The 20,396-nt window shown below is 35.9% G+C and overlaps 1 protein-coding gene across 7 annotated transcripts in view; it reads left to right on the forward strand.

Annotated features, from left to right (window-relative positions):
- The window catches only part of stj (voltage-dependent calcium channel subunit straightjacket), a 54,482-nt gene that overhangs the window by 9,773 nt on the left and 24,313 nt on the right, over nucleotides 1-20,396 (forward strand). For 5 of the 7 annotated variants that reach the window (XM_074138390.1, XM_074138391.1, XM_074138393.1 and 2 more), the window contains exons 7-19: nucleotides 943-1,056; nucleotides 1,319-1,520; nucleotides 1,877-2,013; nucleotides 3,594-3,740; nucleotides 4,560-4,643; nucleotides 5,590-5,646; nucleotides 9,744-9,824; nucleotides 12,013-12,087; nucleotides 14,417-14,521; nucleotides 15,802-15,873; nucleotides 16,243-16,384; nucleotides 17,210-17,264; nucleotides 17,991-18,130. In XM_074138390.1, coding sequence (XP_073994491.1) covers nucleotides 943-1,056; nucleotides 1,319-1,520; nucleotides 1,877-2,013; nucleotides 3,594-3,740; nucleotides 4,560-4,643; nucleotides 5,590-5,646; nucleotides 9,744-9,824; nucleotides 12,013-12,087; nucleotides 14,417-14,521; nucleotides 15,802-15,873; nucleotides 16,243-16,384; nucleotides 17,210-17,264; nucleotides 17,991-18,130 — 1,411 coding nt within the window. The remainder of the gene's footprint in view (nucleotides 1-942; nucleotides 1,057-1,318; nucleotides 1,521-1,876; nucleotides 2,014-3,593; nucleotides 3,741-4,559; nucleotides 4,644-5,589; nucleotides 5,647-9,743; nucleotides 9,825-12,012; nucleotides 12,088-14,416; nucleotides 14,522-15,801; nucleotides 15,874-16,242; nucleotides 16,385-17,209; nucleotides 17,265-17,990; nucleotides 18,131-20,396) is intronic. The other 2 variants (XM_074138394.1, XM_074138397.1) reach the window with 1 other exon arrangement.

Here is a 20,396-nt window from a genome sequence, read left to right on the forward strand (position 1 = left end):
GATAGCAAGATAAATGAAACTCTACGATTACCTTACTTCTCCTGAAAAATGGTAGAACAAAATATAATCACAGTACTTTAAGAGCGATATAAAAGTTATTCTGTGTTTTTACATTAATAAGAGAAATAAAGCTGCGAATGTAGTATTTCCTATTTATTCGGAGGGGTGAGATAAGAGAAATAAAGCTGCGAATGTAGTATTTCCTATTTATTCGGAGGGGTGAGATAAGAGAAATAAAGCTGCGAATGTAGTATTTCCTATTTATTTATCCTGCTACAGTTAATAATATATTTAATGAAGAATATATTTAGTTAATTTACAGAATACTTTGTTTCACAAGTTCTTATTTCATTTACAAGCCATTAATATTAGTATTACAGTGTTTAAGTTGATCAAAGCCCAAGAAGCACGCTTTTGTACTATGTTGCTAACAATAGATAGATATCTATATCCCAATCCCCATTTCACAGATACAATGTTGTCAACTGTAAATACATAAACTATCTTTCTAAATCCATTATTATTTATATTGATTAATCCAAACAAGAATGTTTAGTGCAGTTCTTGGCAATGTTCCTCAAGCTGGTTGAATTTATTAGTTAGTGAGCCATCGCTTTGAGTGTATAGTTACTTATTTTGTTTAGTGTGAAACCATTCACTAGACCTAAACCACCTAAACTATCCATAAAGGAATATTAAGTCCATTTCAGACAATCTTTTTTGAAGTAGTTGATATTAACTATTTGGGGCTTAGTTAGTGTGCTCACATTGTTTTGGGCTACAGAATTATCGCATTTTGTACGACAGAATTGAAATCACATTTAAATAGTTTCAGATACCTCTTATGAAGTTGTTTAATGTTGCTCATCTGGTTTATGATAATCAAAGTAAACCGGTAAAGTATGGGAATCTAATGTAGTTTTATTAATTGTGACTGTGCAGGCAAATTTAGCCAATATTAGAGAACTGAAAATGGGCATGGAGAGAATGGAAATGGCTAGCAATATTGCAAACTTCTCTGTAGCTTTGACTAAAGCTTTCGAATTGTTACAAGAGGTAAGAATAAAGCACAATTTACTCTTGACTTTATTTGAGGCCAAGATAGATTGGCTCTCTAAAGCAGTTTATTTTAAAGATATCTTTTTCTATATTATAAAAATATTATGAAATAAAATGTCTACGTAATTTGATTGTAAAGTACGATGAACCCCTCGCATTTCATAAAGATTCAGCTACCTCTTAAATTTGCCCACCCCCTGCCCACATTGCACAACTTAACTCGGCAGCCCTGTGTATTTACAGTGCATTTATTTTGCAGTACAGAGAAAGGGAACTTGGCGCGGCCTGTAACCAAGCCATCATGCTGGTAACGGATGGTGTGCCTTACAATTTTAAGGAGATATTTGAGAAATACAATTGGCGCAATTTACCAACAATGCCAGTGAGAGTGTTCACATATTTGATTGGACGTGAAGTGGCTGACGTTCGAGAAGTCAAGTGGATGGCCTGTGCAAATCAAGGTTGGTGTCTTAAAGTATAGATTTTAGAAGCAAGCGATAGGACTTGCTTAGCTTCCATTTAAATCTTCAAGCTCTAAAATGTAATTTCCAGATCAGTACACCTCTTTCAGCTTGTATAGGAAATACCAAGAGGGTTATTCAACCAAAAAATGCTTTTCCCTTTCTTTCTTCTTGATAGAGTGGAATGTACGCGGACACACCCGCAATTAGCTCAGATGAAACCCCACAATTCCACCACTCTTCACAGCGTAACATTTTCTCAATTTTTGTCTTCCCCTCCCCACTGCTTCCTTAATTGCTGCTGCAGTTTCTGGCGTATGTATTTATTTCTTTAGGACAATCTTATTTCTTCCCAGGTTACTATGTCCATCTGAGCACGATGGCCGAAGTGAGGGAACAAGTACTGCAGTACATTCCAGTGATGGCTCGGCCAATGGTTCTCCGTAAAAGTAAACATCCAGTGATTTGGACTCCTGTCTACGCTGATGTTACGGTTAGTGTTAGGCCATCACAAATATTCACATTTTATTGTAACATATTATTTTAACTATCTTCTTGTGTTTAATTCAATTATTTGAGGTAGAAAGATAAATATCTTTATTTTAAAAAAAAATTATGTTAAAATACTTATGGAGAAATAAAAGTAAAGATCATAAACTTCGGTATACTTTACATGGTCCTTGTCAAATAAAAAAAACAAATGACATAGAACATGATACGTGAAAAAGCAATAGATATAGAGAGTTAATTATAATAATAAGCCCTCAATGTACTAATTGCTCTTAATGTACAAATACTTGATTAGATATATTCTTTTACACAAGTAGCAACTCAGCAAAATTGCTGTGGCACCTTTTAAAGGTATAGTTCAGTTTGCGTTAATTACATCTTTTCTATTACATTTTTAAAAGTTAGTACAAATATAAATACATAATTGAAACGATAAAGTAAAATCAAATAAGAACAAAAACTAATTAAGAACCGAGAAATCCTTCTTTATTAATTGAATTTAAAAAGATCAAGAAAAACGACAACACTACATCTCTCATCTAATTTTTTTTTTTTTTTTTTTTTAACATATATACATATATTGTGTATTAATCAGTTTTCCGTAAGTGCAAAAGAATATTCCACTAATTTCACACAATAGATACATATTATGTAATAATAAACCATCACTTATTTAAGTTTCAGTTCTTGACTCTAATTCTGCTCCCTAGTAAACCTCTTTATAAACTTCTCGCATTCTTGACCACCCTTTCCTGTGACTGGCTGGCACTTCAACCGACACGACTTTTTCTAGACAGAATAAGAAATGGACTTTCAAGCACTCTCGTATTTTCAAAGAGATGAGTATTCTCTAATTCTCTTCTTTATGCTATGAACAACTGATTTTGATTCCTGGTTCTTCTTCACAAGTTAACTAAGATCTTTGAAAATAATCTAAATTAGAATGGTACAAAGGATTTTACAAAAAAAACAAAGTAGCAAATATTGAAAACTCATTACAGACGGAGTAAGCAATCATACTTTTTGAAATTATTATAATTTTCTGTTTTGCTGAAATAATCGTTTTTCCCTAAACTGTTTATTAACAAGTCTTGTTAATAAAAAACTTCCCGCTGTAAGACACTTACAAAAAAAAGTTAAATGCAATGGCAAAGTGGCCGATGAGCAAATATTGTATTTCCTAATTAGGGCATTATCCCAAGCAGTGGCGGATCCACTCTTTCTTTGTGGAAACGAGACTATGATGCCAGTCCACCTTGACATGTGTCCTTCATTAAAAGATGCAACATCAAATATAATATTATTTGAGACGATATTTTCATCAATTCGAAGTTGTACTGGGAATCCTGTCGTCGCATGTCGCGATTCAGGATGGTAAAGATTAAAAAAAAAAAACACTATTTCCTCATTAAAGACTAAATTAATTTTCTTCTAGTCGGTTAAAAATATTCGAACTTCATTAACAATACCATCCAAAACATGGAATTACAAAAGTCATCATTAATATCTGAGAAAGTCATGTAAGCGTTTCATGCTGGTATTTATTTTATTTTTTTTAATTAGGATCCAAAAATGACGGACTGGCTGTGGGAGATGAAAGAACGAGCCAAGCAGAAAGAAAGATCGATCATCTACAGACGCAAGGGCGCCAATCAACGCCAGCCCAGAGATGAAGAAGAGGAACATCGCCTCGCTCTACAAGATCAGTGGGTAAGAGTATTTTAAATATTTAATAGGATATCAATTATTTTTTTCTCTCTTTTTTTAGATGTTAATGTGAAATTCGCTGGAGCTCCCCTGACGGTCATTATATGAACCAAAGATAGTCTTTTGTTTCTTTCTTTTCATATGTATTGTTTTTAATTAGAAATGTCATTCAAAGATCTGTTTACTCAACTTAATTGTGAATATTGTTATCTTAATCCTTTATCTTTAATTAAAAAGTTGATTGGCGTAATCCGATTGCAGTGGAAAGTACTTAAATCGTGTCCAGTCAGCTGAGAATGTTAAAAACATGGTCAGTTAGAAAAGAAGTCTTGTGTTTTCATTAAAACTGCGAGAGAATTATTTATTAGTTATGAATTTATCCCAAATAGAAAACCTAGGATTCCCACCTGTACTGTGCCCAACTGGAATGTGATGGTACGCTGTGCTCAAAAATTTCCGACTTCAGTAATCCGAAAAAAAAATCTTCTAACAGGATAATGGAAGCCTCCACATATCAAAATTAATCCAGCAGATAATTTTAGAACTTTGAGCCGCGATACCTCGACCTGTATATAGGCACGATCTGCCCCACCATATTATCATTTGGTTCCATAAATGGTTCATTTCATTCGTGCACAGGTAGCCAACAAATTAAAGGAAATCTCCGTAGCTGTAAAAGAATTCTTTGCTTCTTGGCTACATTTATATAATGAATTAAACTTGTACCGAATGTAATTAAAAATCTGTCATTTTATTATTTTTTTATTCACTCCATAACAACATAAAAGATAGTTTTACAAAGTATCATTCAAAATTTTTCAGGCACAAAATCAAAATGATAATCTATACCCGTACAAAATGATGACTTCAGTTTCCATGCCTGTCTATGATCGCCGTGAGAACGCTGTGAGTATAAACAGACTTAAGTTACTTTGTGCACTTACATGATTAAGCACTGTTGTATTAAGTAAGGTTGGATACTTGATTGTGGCTTCACATTGAAGTTCAGGCCGAAGTTATTCTCTTTTGGAATCCAGGCCTGTACTTGGAGTATGTCACTAACTTACATTTCAAAAAGTTCTTTGAATAGATATCATCTACGAACGTGTTTGAAAATTATTTTGCTGCTTTGAAGTACATTGCAAAGAGTGACTGAATTCACTTGTACATATGAAATGATCGCGAGGAGTGATTAGAGGATTGGGCAAGTTTGGAACCATTCTGCAAAGATGAGGTTCAAAGTGCTAAGAGTGCCTCAAATCCATGTTCAAACAGCCCGCGGCAAAGTGATCGTAGATCGTATTCTACAGCTGGTGAATGCCCAAAAAGGCTAAGGCGCACTTCATAAACGTACAAACTAGACCCAGTTCTGAAACTCACAAACTTTATGCTTCCCTTCATGACAATTCCACCCTAACAGACTGTATCCGAGACTAAGGCCAGACTAAGAAGAAGATTATAAGTTGCACTGTATGTGGAAAGACTAGCTAATTTACCATGGCCGGGTTTAAATCGTGGGTTCAACTCGGAAACTCACCCAGGCTTAATGGTGCACACCGTGACTATGCCACACTGAAAGCTGAATCGAGTTACAGTGCTGAGACTGTACTCACACGACTAGTTAAGAAGACACTGGAATCTAAATCACACGTTTTTAGACCGCACATTTTTCAGTCTTCAATACACTTCGCCAAGTTCTCAAAATTATGTAGTTGTCACAATCAAAGAACAATTAAATTTTAAAAGCAATTTTAAATTATTTTTTATTAATGCTTAATTCACTATTTTTATAGCTTACTTTAAAAAGAACATTAAGTTTATTGATAAAAGCTGTTGTTAACCTTGTCAACAGAATCTAACAGAACGGGTACTTGTAAACGAAGCTTATTGGGTATTAGAAACCACAGAGGTATTAATCAAACTATCTGTAATTGAAACTAATTTCAACTCAGAATAGAATTTAAATTAAATTTAGTCCGTCCCTGTAAAATTTTGAATTTAACATGTTTGAGTTTAGTTTTAAATATTCATTAGTTGTAACCAATCTATTATAACTTGTAGCTATAGTACATTGTGCCGTAGTTATTTATATCTCAAATGTAACATTCATAGGTTGAGAAATTAATTAAAAATTGAAATAACGAGAGATGTAGTCTGAGTTATAAGATGGGACTATCACAGCAAGGGCATCTTTCCTTGTAACAGTCGGCTGACAATACTGAATTCTAGAGTAGTTTGAGCTCTAACTAAATCTGCTCTTATAAAAAATGTCCAACTACTTTGAGGAACATTTCCTGGACTGGAAATGCACTCTTTTAACTGCAGGTTTAGACTGAATGAGATCCCAATTTTTCTCAAAATATGTGACCATATTTGTACTCAACAGCGTGTGTACTTACAAATCTCATCAAATTAATAAACTCAACCACTTTAAGGAATATCTCCTAAGCTGGAATATGCATTCATTATGTGCAGTTCACACTGAGAATGAGGTTAAAATTTTAAAAATAAATTGTAGCTCTGAGCATGGAGCTCACCAAGTCTAAGTGAAGTTCAGCTGGACGTTAGACTACCAGGCATCGTAGCACCCAGTCATAGAGCTCACCAGAGAAACTTATAACTTTAATTAATTTCCATCACCTACATTATGTGCTTTTTCACCAGCCCGAGTGCTAAGGAGGCATTAATAGATGTGCCTGCCATGTTGGTCCTGTCATAACACCATCAATATTTCTTTTTATTTATTTTGAAGTAGTCTTATATCTTACCTTTATTTTGAGTTCTGTGAGTGCTCAGCAGTTTAAAAGCCAAAAGTAGGCTTGTAGGTTTCCTTTATGTAATCTGTAAGTTTTGAAGGTTATATTACCGGTTATATTCTGGTAGAAATGGAGGCCCACAATCAGACTAAAAGCGGACTACAACTCTCAGTCACATTCTGCTATGCTGGCTCCTGCTGTGCACTATGCTTTAACTAGCCAGCCTCTTATTTAGTGGGCAGAGTGGGACAGAAAAGTTAACTTCGAATTGGCTACAATGCTGATTGCTGATTCTTGCTGCGCCTAACCTTAAAAGCTGGTAAGGCCCCTGCTGTGTGCAGTATGGGACAGTAAGCTTCACCACTAAGTCCACCTACAGTATAACCAGTAAGGAAACCTATTTCAAAACTATCAGGTTACCCCTCTCGAATGTATAAATAAAATTGAAAAATCAAGTAGATCTGTGTAGAGTAGAACAGGGTGGAACTGCTAGTATTTTGTTTTATAATACTGTTTTCTGACAAACAGACTGTTGTTGTGCAAAAACTTCTCATAACTTATCTTTGTCTCTGTTTGAGCCGATGACTACTGCTATCATTTATGTGTACTGTCAAGTTTTAAGAGTTGACCGTTCTTATGTTCAGTGATTTATGTTCGACCAGATTTCTATATTGATTTAATGGAGTCAGTATAAAGTCTATTATGCAGGATTTGCTTTCATTCACCCTCTAAACAAAATTTGTGTTTCTAATGTCTTATTTTGTTTTATAGGAGGAGTATCCTATTTTATTTTGTTAAAAATATATGTGAGTTTTGAAGCTAATATACTAAACTGGTTTTTGAAGAGAATACAGATTGCATATGGCAGTGCAAAGATCTGAGTAGTTCAGCCAAGCATGACAGGATTTGCTAGATTCCACTTTTAGAGTCTCTGGGCTGCTTTATAGGGCACCAGTTATAAAATCGCCATATCGTAACATTTCTTACACGGGGCGTTGTAGACTCTCAGCTAGAGATGAAGAAGCTGGGGACTTAGTCTGCTTATTAGGGCACCAGATATTGTACCCAGAAACGACCATGGACTCTGGAAATAGTGATGGGAAACTTTCTTCGTCTTCTGAGGTTTTAGAGACTGTGTTGTGTGTGTATAAGAGCAGGCTGCAAAACATCTGCTCTGACTTTTTTCGAGCTTTTCTGGAAGCCCTACTTTGGTTATAGCCTATGTAGAATTTTCCAAGAGCAACAAAAAACGGCAATGCCATATTTTGTCAGTATGAAGTCTGGCTGAGGTTTCGGCTCTTTGGAAGAGAAAAAACTTACACCCTTATGTTTAACACTCAATTCTTTCTCCAGACTCCTAAATCTAATCAACTGAGGGATCTGGAGTAGGTGCTCTAATCAGTGGGGTGTCGTTAGGTACAAATCCTTTAAATTGCTGTGGTGTATGCTTATGGATTCCAGACTAATCTAAATTTATGCCCGATTTTCGTAATCTTTTTGCCATTACATTTAGAATTAAGATAAACGGAGTAGAGGAAAAAAGTGTAGTTGAGTTGAGTCGCTTAACTGCGTCTCAGAGCTGATTTTTTTATTTAAAAAAAAGTTCTTAGTGGACTTACAATTTACATTTTTTGTTAGCATATTCATTGGAGGACTTTTGTTTTCTGAGGACGTTTACTGAGAGGATCTAACCCCTTAAACCCCTGAGGACAGCTAATATCCTGCCTAGAACTTTGCATCCTTAGCGTTCCTCACACCAGGGAATGGTGAATCGTTTCTTTTGTAACATGGTCGAGCCATTTAAATCAATTGATCTTCTCGTATTTCTCAAATTGCACGCCATATGCAATTTTTTTAATTAAATACAATTACAGGCAAGTAAATCGTAAGACTCCAAACATTCTTTACTAGTTGAGAGTAGAATTTTAAAAAGCTATATAGACAGATCTATTTTAGAGCACAAGGAAATTGTTTAAAGCAAAATTCTAGTTGTAGTCAGAATTTTAAAAGTAGGAGTTTTATTTATTTATTTTTAATATTACTATTTAATATTTGTTTGAATTTTTATTCAATATTTATTTTCTCATTTATTTATATTTAGTGGAATCAGAATAAATTTCTAGAATAAACATTTTTTGTAGCATATTTATTCGTTAGTGATTTAATGTATGTATTGTAAAATACCAAAATGTGTTTAAAGAGTTCTTGTTTCGAAAACCTATCATGACAACGAATTCCTGATTGAATTACTCCTTTATTGATCTAGAAAAATGACTCATCTGTTCCCAGATTAAAAATCTTTCAGTTAGAGCTCCACTATCTTACATATCCTTTTAATCTTTTCTACAGTTGGGATGACCAGCTAATCAGTTCTTATATCAATACTCTTAATTAGAGCCTCTTAAAACATGAAAGCCACTCTAAAGCAGCATTTGTTCTAAGGTTCTTATAACCACTAATCAATTATTTAAAATCAGTGTCGGGCACTTCGGTGATCTAAAAATCTGATAGAATAAGTATCTTTCTGCCAGTAGCTGAATCCGTTCAAATCATTCCATGTCTTTCTAGTTAAAAATAATTTATTCCAGTTCTCAAAGTCGGTGAATTTTCTCGCTCAAAGAAAGTTGTGTTTAGACCCGCAAACAAGCGGTAAAGGAGGGAGGTAAGCAAGCGTCACAGTTGGTGAGTGGGAGAAAAAGAAATCCAATACTTTTTTTTGGAGTGTGGTTGTCGATGGATTATTATCTAGCTGAAATAAAGAGTTTGCTGGAAGCTTGAAATTTTATGAAGTCCATCTGAAACGATGTAGTGTGTTACTTTTTCACAGTTTTGAAAAATGACAACTATGTACCAAACGGAAATTGCGTTTGAGAATTTTTACTTGCTATCTTAGTAGTTTCGCCCAGTGTCTTTAGACTCTGACAGAACTGCACCAGTATTTGTGCCGGGATTTTTGACTCGTAAGAACTTTCCGTAAAGTCTTCGCCAACGCCGCCTTGAGTCAATCTTTATTATGACTTATTTATCGACTGTTTTAAGTTTATTGAAAACCATTGCCAGAAAGAACGCTGATCAAGGAATATCTTGTTCTTTGTTTATCTGCTGCATCCTATTCACCGAAAGAAGATATTTAGAATCTCCACTGTTTCTAATTTCTTTCAGTTTTGCTTAGAAGGCACCCCTACGTTGCATTACCACTATTAGTCATGTCAGCATTACGACATTAATAATCAAGTTTCAACTGTTACAGACAAAAATAGCAAATCTATTGGGTGTAGCTGGGACCGATGTACCCAATTCAGACATACAGAGACGGATGGTGCAACATTTAGTAAGTGATTTTTTCAAGAATATCAAACTTTTTACTTCTTATTTTATCGCGCATAAATACTGAGACATGTTAAATGTGTAAGATAAACTTAAATATCTATTTATTTTAAGGAATAATTTGTACTTTTTCTCCGTTCCTTTTACTTTTTTTTCTTACTTTACATAGCAACGTTTCTATCAGCATAGGTCATATTCATATTTAATAAACTGTTCAGTCTAATGTAAATATTATTATTCTTATTTTTATTCTTATTATTCTTATTCTTATTACAATATTCTTCTTCTTCTTATTATTATTATTATTATTATTTCCCCCTATGGTTCCGGGGTTGTAGAATAGGGCCACAGTGTCTTCCGCTTGACGTAGGAGGCGTCTAAAGGGGCAACTGTCCGTTGACCCTATACCTGTAATCCTCTTTTCTTCCCCATTCTTTGCCCATCCTAGAACCCGTTACTTATCCTTCTTTAATTTCCTTTCTTTTTCCTTCCCCTTTTCGGCCTGTTCTCTTTTGGGGGGTTGCTCCCCCGGCTCGTGGCTCCTCCTGCGCGGTGGGCCCTATGGTGGAGAGTACAGCTTAAAAACTGGGTTCTACTCTTGCGCTCCCAGGCCGCCGGACAGTACATTGGCCCGGGTCGGAGTAGCCTTCACGACCTGGCTGCCTTATCATTCGGCGCATAATCTTGTCGGCTGTAGTAGTTCCGGATGGCGACCTGATTAGGGACCTGCTGCGGTCGGCGGGGGGCTCTGTCGAGGCCACCACCTGTGGGGGCGCTGCGCTTGGGGGCCGGTTTCGGGGGTAAGGCTCCGCCTCGGGGGGGGGGTCGAATTCATTTTGATTCTCATCGAGTTCGAGAGTTTAAGAGGTGAAAAAAAAATGAATAAAAGTAATCCAAAGAAAACAGTTTTAAAGGTGCAAGAGACAAGAAGTGAGGGTTCCCTAACCCCCAAAAAATGGCAGGCTGCCTGGGACGAGGAACCGCGTGGCCGATGGACCGCCAGGCTCATCAAAGGTATAAGCATCTGGATAAGGCGGTCATTCGGAGAAGTGGACTTCTACCTTACCCAACTCTTGAGTGGGCATGGCCTTTTCAGAGCATACCTAAGGAGGTTCAAGGAGACTGTATATATTGTCCAGCAGTGAAAGACGACGCTTACCATACCTTTTTTGTCTGTGAAAGGTGGGGTCGCCTACGAAGAGTTTTGGAGTCGATGGTCGGGCGGTTGACTCCTGAGGTGTTGGTGGAGGCGATGCTCTCTTGCAGGACTAATTGGTCGCTAGTGGCTGGTTTTGCAAGAGAAGTACTCGTCTCTAAAAAAAGGGACATGGAACACCATTTGAGCAGGGTCCCCTGAGTAGGGGTAGGACTGAGGCCTAGCCTGATGTAATGCTGAAATCACAGCGAATTCAGGCTAGGTCCGGAAGTAGGGGGGGTGTTTTTGCCGGTAGGCCGCGAGGAAGTCCGGCACAATGTGCGTAAGTTGCATTTCACCCCCTCTTTAAAAAAAAAAAAAAATTATTATTATTCTTATTACTTTACTATTATTATTCTTATTACTTTACTATTATTATTCTTATTCCTATTACTTTACTATTTATTTATTTTTTTATTTACAAAATACAAAAGTACAAAAAATTACAAAAATAAAGAAAATTAAACAGTATTAATAGGCATGGCTAACGCCGTCTGCCAGAGTTTGCTAGAGTAAAGGCTGGAAGAAGAAATATTTTTTTGATAAAATAACGCTGAAATTTTTCCAGCAATTCGAACCTTTCATGGCCCCAAACTTGGGCGCCAAAGCAAGCAATAGAACGGGATACAGACTTGAAAACCTGAAACTTAACATGAAGTGGAACTTCATTTTGCGAAATTAACTTAGTCCAAACTGTATTAATACCAAGTTTCGCGGTAGAGATTTTTTCTTTAAGATGTTCTTGAAAAGAGAGCTGACTTGATAATGTAACTCCCAAATATTTGTATCTTTTTTACCCTTTCAATTACCTTACCTTTATACTGCCAACGTTCCCGTGCCGCCAAACAACCACCATTTCGAAACACTAAAACTTTGGACTTACTGAGATTAAGGGATAAATTCCATTGATCACACTAGGTCTCTAATATATTACTTTACTATTATTATTCTTATTATTATTATGAAGTTTAAATCAAGTTCTAATTGACTGTTTCAGCTGGGTGTGAATGCGTACGCGTTTATTGTTACCAACAATGGCTACATCCTCATACATCCGGACCTGCGTCCAGTGGTAAGTAAACCAGTTGTCCTGTATCTTACCTAAACCATTCACATAGCTTTTCTTTTTTATCTTTTTTAGTTGGTTGTGTCAAATCCCGGCAGTTCTCGGGTATTAACTAGCAAACCACCATATGAGCTGGCCACAACAATGTGCTAATACCAAGGCTTTTGCTAGCAAATCTTTACCTAGCCACTACATAGTTGTAATCGCCCTTTTAGCAAAATTTGTACTTGTCTCGCGGACTTCAATGTCGTATCATAAAAAGAAACCAATCTTAGCTGTTGAACTACAGCGAACTACAACCTATTTTTTATATCAGATCCATCCTCAGGTTGACAACGTAATGTAAAACTTGTTCTGAAAATTCATCTTGGCCACATCTGCCAAAATTTTCCTCTGCCTCTCCAGTCGATACAATTTTTTTCCTAAGATAGCCATGCCCATTGAGGTTACACATCACTTCGTAAAGAGACTCTAAGGTCGTCCCACTTTTAAATCACACGCTTTTTTTTAGGTAAAGTTCTATTTCATTCTTCCACTAGCGGAGCTATTACAATTGTTGAGCCACTTTTGTAACGTGCTCAAAACAAGACTACTCATAGATTGTGTTTGTTGGTAATGCCTCACGTCCCCAGTAGAAACTTTCGGCATTTCCAACACCGTAAACTTTCTCTGGAAAACAGTTTTTAAAATAAGTACAATGTAACTTAGTCAAACTGCAAGGCATACCAATCAACATAAAACGGTACAACAATTATTGCTGAGTCCCGAATAGTTCATTCAGTTTGCGCCAGTCAGTTCTTTCCTTTCTATGCGGATTTTCTCCAGTTACTAATTTATTACTGATCTGGCAACACTATCCGTACAATTCAGCTACCGCAGTGGAGGCTTACTCTTCGTACTGATCTGTAGATCAGTAATTAGTTACAGAGCTGCTTGTGAAGATGGTAGTTTAAAATAATATGTATCAGTGGTAAAACCAAGGTCTTTGAGTTTAAAATAGCGAAGGTGGGACTGCCTTACGGCTGTGCATGAAGTTACCACATCTGCGCTGCTCCAAAATTTTGAAAACGGGGTTTAACATTCAAAAAAGAAAAAGCACCCAACGTGCGAGTAATTAATAGATGTGTGAAGGGGATGTTAATTCACTGTTGCCACTGGGCACTTCTTTACGATTTTTTTTTTTTCCTCATTCGCATTAAAAAAAAGTCCTGCTTATCGGAGTCAGAGCATTCTCCGATATAAAATCAGGTAGCCACTTTTATCTGCCTTGTATGTGGTCCAGGTATCAGATTTATATCTTGAAACTGGACGAATTAGGGACTAGTGTATTTTATTTTCGTTTCTATTTATAGGTGACTTCCCGAATGTTTTCGTTACAACCCTATAAATGAACTCGTTACATTTTTAACTTTTTTAGCGGTCTTTTGTTTCTATAGTATTCTTTCACATGGCCTTGTGAGACCAAGAACATCCACATAGTCTTGGCACACTTGAACCTGGTCTATTCCGATGTCCTGACACTATATACGAGTACTTAATTTTTGCTTCATTCACGATGAATTCCATACACTTAGCTGGTTGTTCGTACTAGAACAAATATCTCCTCCTCGGCGTCTGAGTCACAATCTTAACATTATAGGCAAACTCTAGCAGTTGCTTCAGCAAGCAAACAATGGAATTGTTACAATTGTTTTTTACTCTTTTTTTTCATAGATATAAAATGATATTTTACTTACATCATAAATTGAATTTTATTAATAATTTTTTCTATAATGCTTCGTTTATTGGCGGTTAGCCATTTTACTATGGGCAGCTCAGTAAAAATTTGCTTTGTATTAAAAAAAAATCATCACCATCTAATTTATAGATCTGTGCTTTATATTAACTGGTTATTTGGATCATTGTTTGCAATAGTCAATGGATTAGTGCAGTGATATTTGTTTAATACATTTAACGAAGTTGGTTACAAGAGTAGTAAAATTTTTACAAAAGTAATTATACAGTCAATGGATTAATATGTGAGCTTGTACCTACTTTAGAATATTTTAAGTATTAAGGCCTAATATAATTTAATAATAATAATTTGTATAATTTGACTGTTAATTACTTCTGTTTTAGTTTTTAACTTACCTGCTTGTATTTTCGTTGTTTATTTACCTTACTTTTTCTTATTGTACTAAAACAGGTTTTGTAGCAATAAATGTTCAAATTAATATTGAATTGGACCATTGGTCTATGACATATAAATAATTATAGATCTCTGCTGGTTCGTGCCTATTTACAGGCAAGATTCTAACAAAATTGCAGGATTTATCGTCTCACATTTCTCTTACAGTTCCAAGGAATCTTGAAGCCTAGCTACAATAATATCGACGTAACAGATGTTGAAATACTGGACGATGACAATGGTCCTCGAGAGTACAATCAAGCCCTGTTGATTGTAAGTATCTTATTTTCGAGTTTTAAGCCTAGACCTAGAAAATATTAAAATAATTAAGCGTAAAAGTTAAGTGAGGCATACACTCCACTGGCGCATACAACAGGAAAGTTTTGTAATCCTAATATAATTTTATTATGGGGCTTCCCCTCTGCCCCATCTGCCAATCGTTTTACCGATTTCCATTCCGGCCCCAGTGTCTTCACTAGGTTTGTTACCAACAAAACTGATAATACAACCTAACTCGTAAGCGCTTGATCATTCTATATCACTTTGTGATTTTCATGTACATATTTTTATATCATAATTAAAAACTGAAATAATTAAACATAATAATTGCAAAAAAAAAAAAAGAATACATAAACTTCTTTAACATAAAAAGCAATAACCTCAGATGTTGACGCGCCTTAAATCATTAAAAAATATCTGTTGCATTGAATGTTAGGAAAGGAACGATTGGTTTGACAGATTAGCGAGGGGGCAGTAAAAATGCGATACGAAGGTAGAGCTAAGATACTTACGAGAGTGAAAGGAAATCTGCGAGAGAATATAAAGAAAGAAATATTGCGAGAAAAATATGTTCAAAGGTTATCAACCAATTTTAATGGCAATCTTTACAATTGAATAGTGCAGATAATAGTTTACGCCGAAGATGTGTCAATGTTGGAATTGACAATAGTGGCCCGTCACAAGAGGTCCACTGAGTTGGTTCGGAGTCCCCTTCCCCTACATTCACGACGGCTCTTAAGCACCAGCCACCTTACGCAGTAGTCACCTAACCACATTGTAAACGCTGCCGTATCAGCCGGCTCCAGCATATTCCTCCCGATAGGCCTTACTCTTTACTCCCAAACTGTCCTACTAGGTCCCTTTTAGTTGACTTTTACGACAGCCAGGGAATACCAACTGGCAATAGTTTCTTAACTCCGTATGAGTAATATCCTTGTTGTGTAATAAAATATTCAATTTAGGGAACACTTAACGAGTAATAAATGCTATCGCTTGCCTCTAAGCTTGGTCCTCCGACATTTTGTGCATCCATTCTTTGATGGTTAAAAAGCATTTTGCAATATCATAGAAAGGTTCGGGTCCTGCGAAACATCACAGAACCCCTTTCTGGCCAAGAGATCTCCTCTTCATTGCCTATATTTCTCGAATGTCAAGGCACTGAGATGAGAAAGACAATATTTTGATTACCAGTTCTCGACAGGTACAGAAATTTTGGGGCTCTTCTATAACGTTTTTCTTAGTCGATCATCTTAAGTTTGTATTGAATGTTTCAGTTGAGGGAGAAGTTGATCAATCAAGTAAACGGAAGTGACACAATGGCTGTGAAGTACCACTATGATGGATTGGTCAGTATGCTGTTAAAAATTAATGATAAATGCGGTTCATTATGATCAAACGTCAGCCAGATGTTGGATTCATAGTTCATTCTATTTCTTGGCTTTGGAATAAAAAAAAGTCCGAATTTTCTCAAATCGCTCTCTTGCAATCTACCTAAAATTCATATGAGCACCAATATGAAAGAACAACGTCTATATCGTATCTATATTCTTATTTATTTAAGTCAATTAGCTAAATAATACGTGCACCCTAACTGCTTGAACAGGTTAGCATCAAATTCAAAACTTTATAAACGGATGATATTGACTATTTTTTTTTTTTTTTTTTTTTGAAAATTTTCATCACTTTTTATGCGACCCATATGCACTTTGTAACAGAGACGAGTTTCGAAAGGCCGAAGAAGATACTATTACAATGTAATTGGTGGCACACCGTTTGAACTCGTAGTCGCCTTACCAGATCCGTATGGTCTGAACAGAGTTGAAGCACAACTTGAGATTAAGAGGATTCACGCAAAAGGTAAGTTAAACGATTTTCTTTCTCGTAATCATGTTAGGTCAATGTATGTGTGTTCGTTACTGTAACGTAGCTTTTTTTTTTATGAGGATGCGGTTACAAATTAACTCTCCGTATTGTTATAATGTTAAACTTATAACGAAAAGTGGACACATCTATATAAAATTTTTCAAATTCCTGGTTGAAATACATTGGTACTGTTTTTGAGAGTGTCTGGTATATTTTCCAATGAAAGGGGGTCTTTTATGTTGTTTTTCTTTTGTACCTTATTATTGAGGAAGAAAGAGATTCTATTTCAATTTCTGTTAAATTTGCGTTTTCAATTAAATCCATTATCTCTTGCTCTCACAAAAAGAGGAAATTGGATACGAACTAATTCTCATTTCCCTCCTAACTGTAATTCCTTAACTTGAACCACATACGTAAATAAATTAAGGCTAGAAAACGACGTTATGCTTTATCGTAATTCAAATTTACTGACTGAGTAAAGTTTTTCAATGCAAAATGACAAAGGAACACTGGAAGTTGAGAGTGTAGTGACACTCCTCAAGCAGCTCATCCCTCCCCTCTTCCTTCCCAACTGTGCAAGTGCAGGAGGCTAATGCAATACTTCCATAACAGTTCTAAATTATCTTCGAAAATTTAAGACTGTTGCAACAGTTTCTCTTGCTGTGAGTACGAGATAGTATAACAATTGATAAGTACTTAGAAATTGAAACTAATAAGCTACGACCTGTATCGACGCAAAGCCCACTCAAAACACAATCCTCCAAAAACAGACTCCAAGAGGTTCAACAGTAATTTAAATTTGTCCTTTACATTTTGCAGGCAAGAAAGTTTACGACTTATTTCGTGGGAAAAACTGGAAAATACATCCTGAATGGTGAGTCTTAAATAATCAAATATGTTTGAAGATTTGGCAGAGTTTTTAAGTTAGATGGAGGCACATACAGACAGACACACAGAGTCTATTTTATTTATTTTAGCTGTTGGCTTATTGTAGAGAGTTATTATAATACATAAATATACACGTACATGGAGAAAATAATAAGGAATGGGATTAGCTAAGCGGTTCATATAGATGTGCCTTTTGGGGGGCTCGACGCTTTCATACTTTAGGAGGGGAGTTTATCTAAAATTATTACTAATAATAACTCTGTAAACCCTCGCCCGATTTTGATAACGTTTGGCAGGAAGAAGTGGTTAGAGCTTCCCAACGTGACTTAAAATGTTATCCTACTCTTACAGCTACTAAGGGAAGTATTACTTTCATTTTAAAGTATATATCATTAGATATATAAATTTGTTCAAACCAAGAAACAAAAAAGAAACTCTTTACGAAAGGTACAACAATCTCCTTATCAAAAACTTGCAGTTTGAAGGTTGGGTGTAGGGGTTTAATGGGGCGACGGGGACTACCCGGATCAGCAGGCGGTTTTTTGTAACCTGTGCATGAATCAAATCAAACTAAGTTAAATGGGTGCTTCACTAAATTATTATTATTATTTTGCTTAGTATTTTTGTGACCAGCTCCTGCTTGAATGTATCTATTTTCTAAAGCAATAAAATATATTATTTATTATTATTATTATTTTGAGATATTTTTTAGGTTCTACTGTAAATACCATTATTGGTATGAACATCAGTTTAAAAGCCCTGAAGAAGAACTGATTCACTTTCTGAAACGTTCAGCACTACCGGGCTGGAAATGGCCTTTGCAGAGGACAAGTTCACCACCTGAACATCAGAGTAAGTCGCTTACGTTATTCATTGTTGCTTGCCTTTAGAATCCAGTTTGGTATGTTTGTATGTGTCAGTTTTTCTGTGATTTAGATTACCATTCTCTAGAACTTGTATCTGCCTGAGCTTACAATTCTAGGCTCAGCACCAGTTATCTTTATAAACGGAATTCAAAAAACTTTCCGTTTTTTACTTGCTCCGTATTTGTAAGATATTACCGGTTAAAAAGTAATCATGGAGAAGGTTGTATTAAGAGGGTATCAGGATTGGGATGTACGCTGGGTCAGGGAGGTAACCCATTACAAATAAGGACGCTTGTTGCGTTGTAGCCTTTAAGGAGGCTCTTTTTTTCATTAACCTCAGAGGAAAATTTTTCCAGTCAAAACGCAGTGTTACGTTCTAGGTGAATACAATAAAATTGGTATTGAATCGCCCGAGTGTCAGCAACGAGCTCAAAAAGAGTGGTGTATCCATATCAGAACCATATCACCTTTTTCTCCAATCTTTCTATTCGAAGAACGGCTACAGTTGGTTGGCCCTGTTTTAATCAATTGTTTTTGTTTACTCCGATCACCCGAAATAAATTCTATTTTAATCACTTTTGTGATAAAACTAAGATCACTAAGGTATTGGTAGAAGGCTACAGTTACTGGGGTGCGTGTCAATTTCGAATGAATAGTTAGATATTCTGGTCAGAGAATAGTGATTCACTAAGAGCACATTCTTAATATCAGGAATCTGTTTCCTTCTGTTCCTAGCAGAAATGAAAGACACAGAAGATTTTCATGTCTTTGAAAGCTGGACTTTGCAGTTATGTTGATGAACGATGGTTTACCAATTGTTTGTTACAACATACCTAATGAAAAGACCTTCCATAACCCAAAAGAGTTTCATCGAGTGTTTAGAATCACCGTCAACATTTTATTATTTGCTAAACGGGTTTGAAGAGAAAGTCTCAAAGCAATTAAAATCTTGTGATTGAATATCAGCAGAAAAGAATCTTACGTCGTATCCCTCAAACTCTTATATCCTGTCACTATACTCGTATTATTATTATTATTAGGGAACGGATTCGTATGTATTTACATATTTTTTTCTAGGCAATTTACAGACGTTTTTCAACTAGAAGTATTCATACTGACACTTTTTAAGCCGTTTGAGTCTACTTTTATTTCACATATTTCCACATATTTGGATGTTATCGCATATTTATACATATTTGATTAAAATAAATAAATATTTCTACATATTTAATCAAAATATGTACATATTTTTTCATATTTTTCATTTTGGGCATATTTTCATAATTGGGAGGTGGTTGACAGGAACTGTGAACCACAGACTGTAGGGCTGTGAATCACAGTGGGTACAATGGTTATTGTAATTTACACAGAATGCTGCTAAACAGTGACGGGCACTTGTTAGTTTTTTGAAGTTGTCTGTTCTTTCAGCTCGTTCGTTGAAGTGTCCAATTCATTTCGTTCGGTCACTTAGTGTATTCTTTTTTGGGTGAAATGCCACGAACATCGGCCTCAAACAAACAACTGGTTGCTAAATATCTTCGCGAGTTTCCAGCAGAACTTTTTCGAAGTGATGGAGACATTTTGTACTGCACAGCTTGTGACAAGCGCGTTTCTTGCTCTCAACGTTCCCAAGTCACCCAACATATTGCCACCGGATCGCACACAGAGAATAAAAACAGAAAGAAAGAGAGGACGTCCTATCAAGCCTTCCTTACATCTCCATCATCAAGTAAGTCTACTCTGAGTACAGATCTGTGTCGGGCTTTGGTTAGAGCAGATATCCCTTTCCACAAACTTAAAAATCCTCATTTCAAAGGATTCTTAGAGACCTATATTGGGAAAAAAATGCCTGACGAGAGCACTCTGCGGAAAAACTACCTGGAAGATATCTATAAAGATACACTAACCAAAATTCGAGAACATGTCAAAGATGGACCGATTTGGGTGTCAATTGATGAAAACACTGACGTTGAGGGCAGGTATATTGCCAATGCAGTTATTGGAAAACTTGACAGTGATGCTGATGTGGATTCAAAGCCATTCCTTTTGAACTGTGAGGTTCTCGAAAAATGCAATCATTCCACCATTTCACGATTCTTCGATGACTCAATGCATATCCTATGGCCCAGTGGAGTTTTGAACGAAAAAGTAATGCTGCCCCCAACATGGTCAAGGCTGGGCAATCTATTCAGGTATTTTATCCTAAGATAATTCATGTGACGTGTATTGCTCATGCCTTGCATCGAGTAGCA

The sequence above is a fragment of the Rhodnius prolixus genome, unplaced genomic scaffold, assembly GCF_049639745.1.
Source record: "Rhodnius prolixus isolate KJV_2025 unplaced genomic scaffold, Rpr scaffold_11, whole genome shotgun sequence".
Classification (NCBI taxonomy): Eukaryota; Metazoa; Arthropoda; class Insecta; order Hemiptera; family Reduviidae; genus Rhodnius; species Rhodnius prolixus.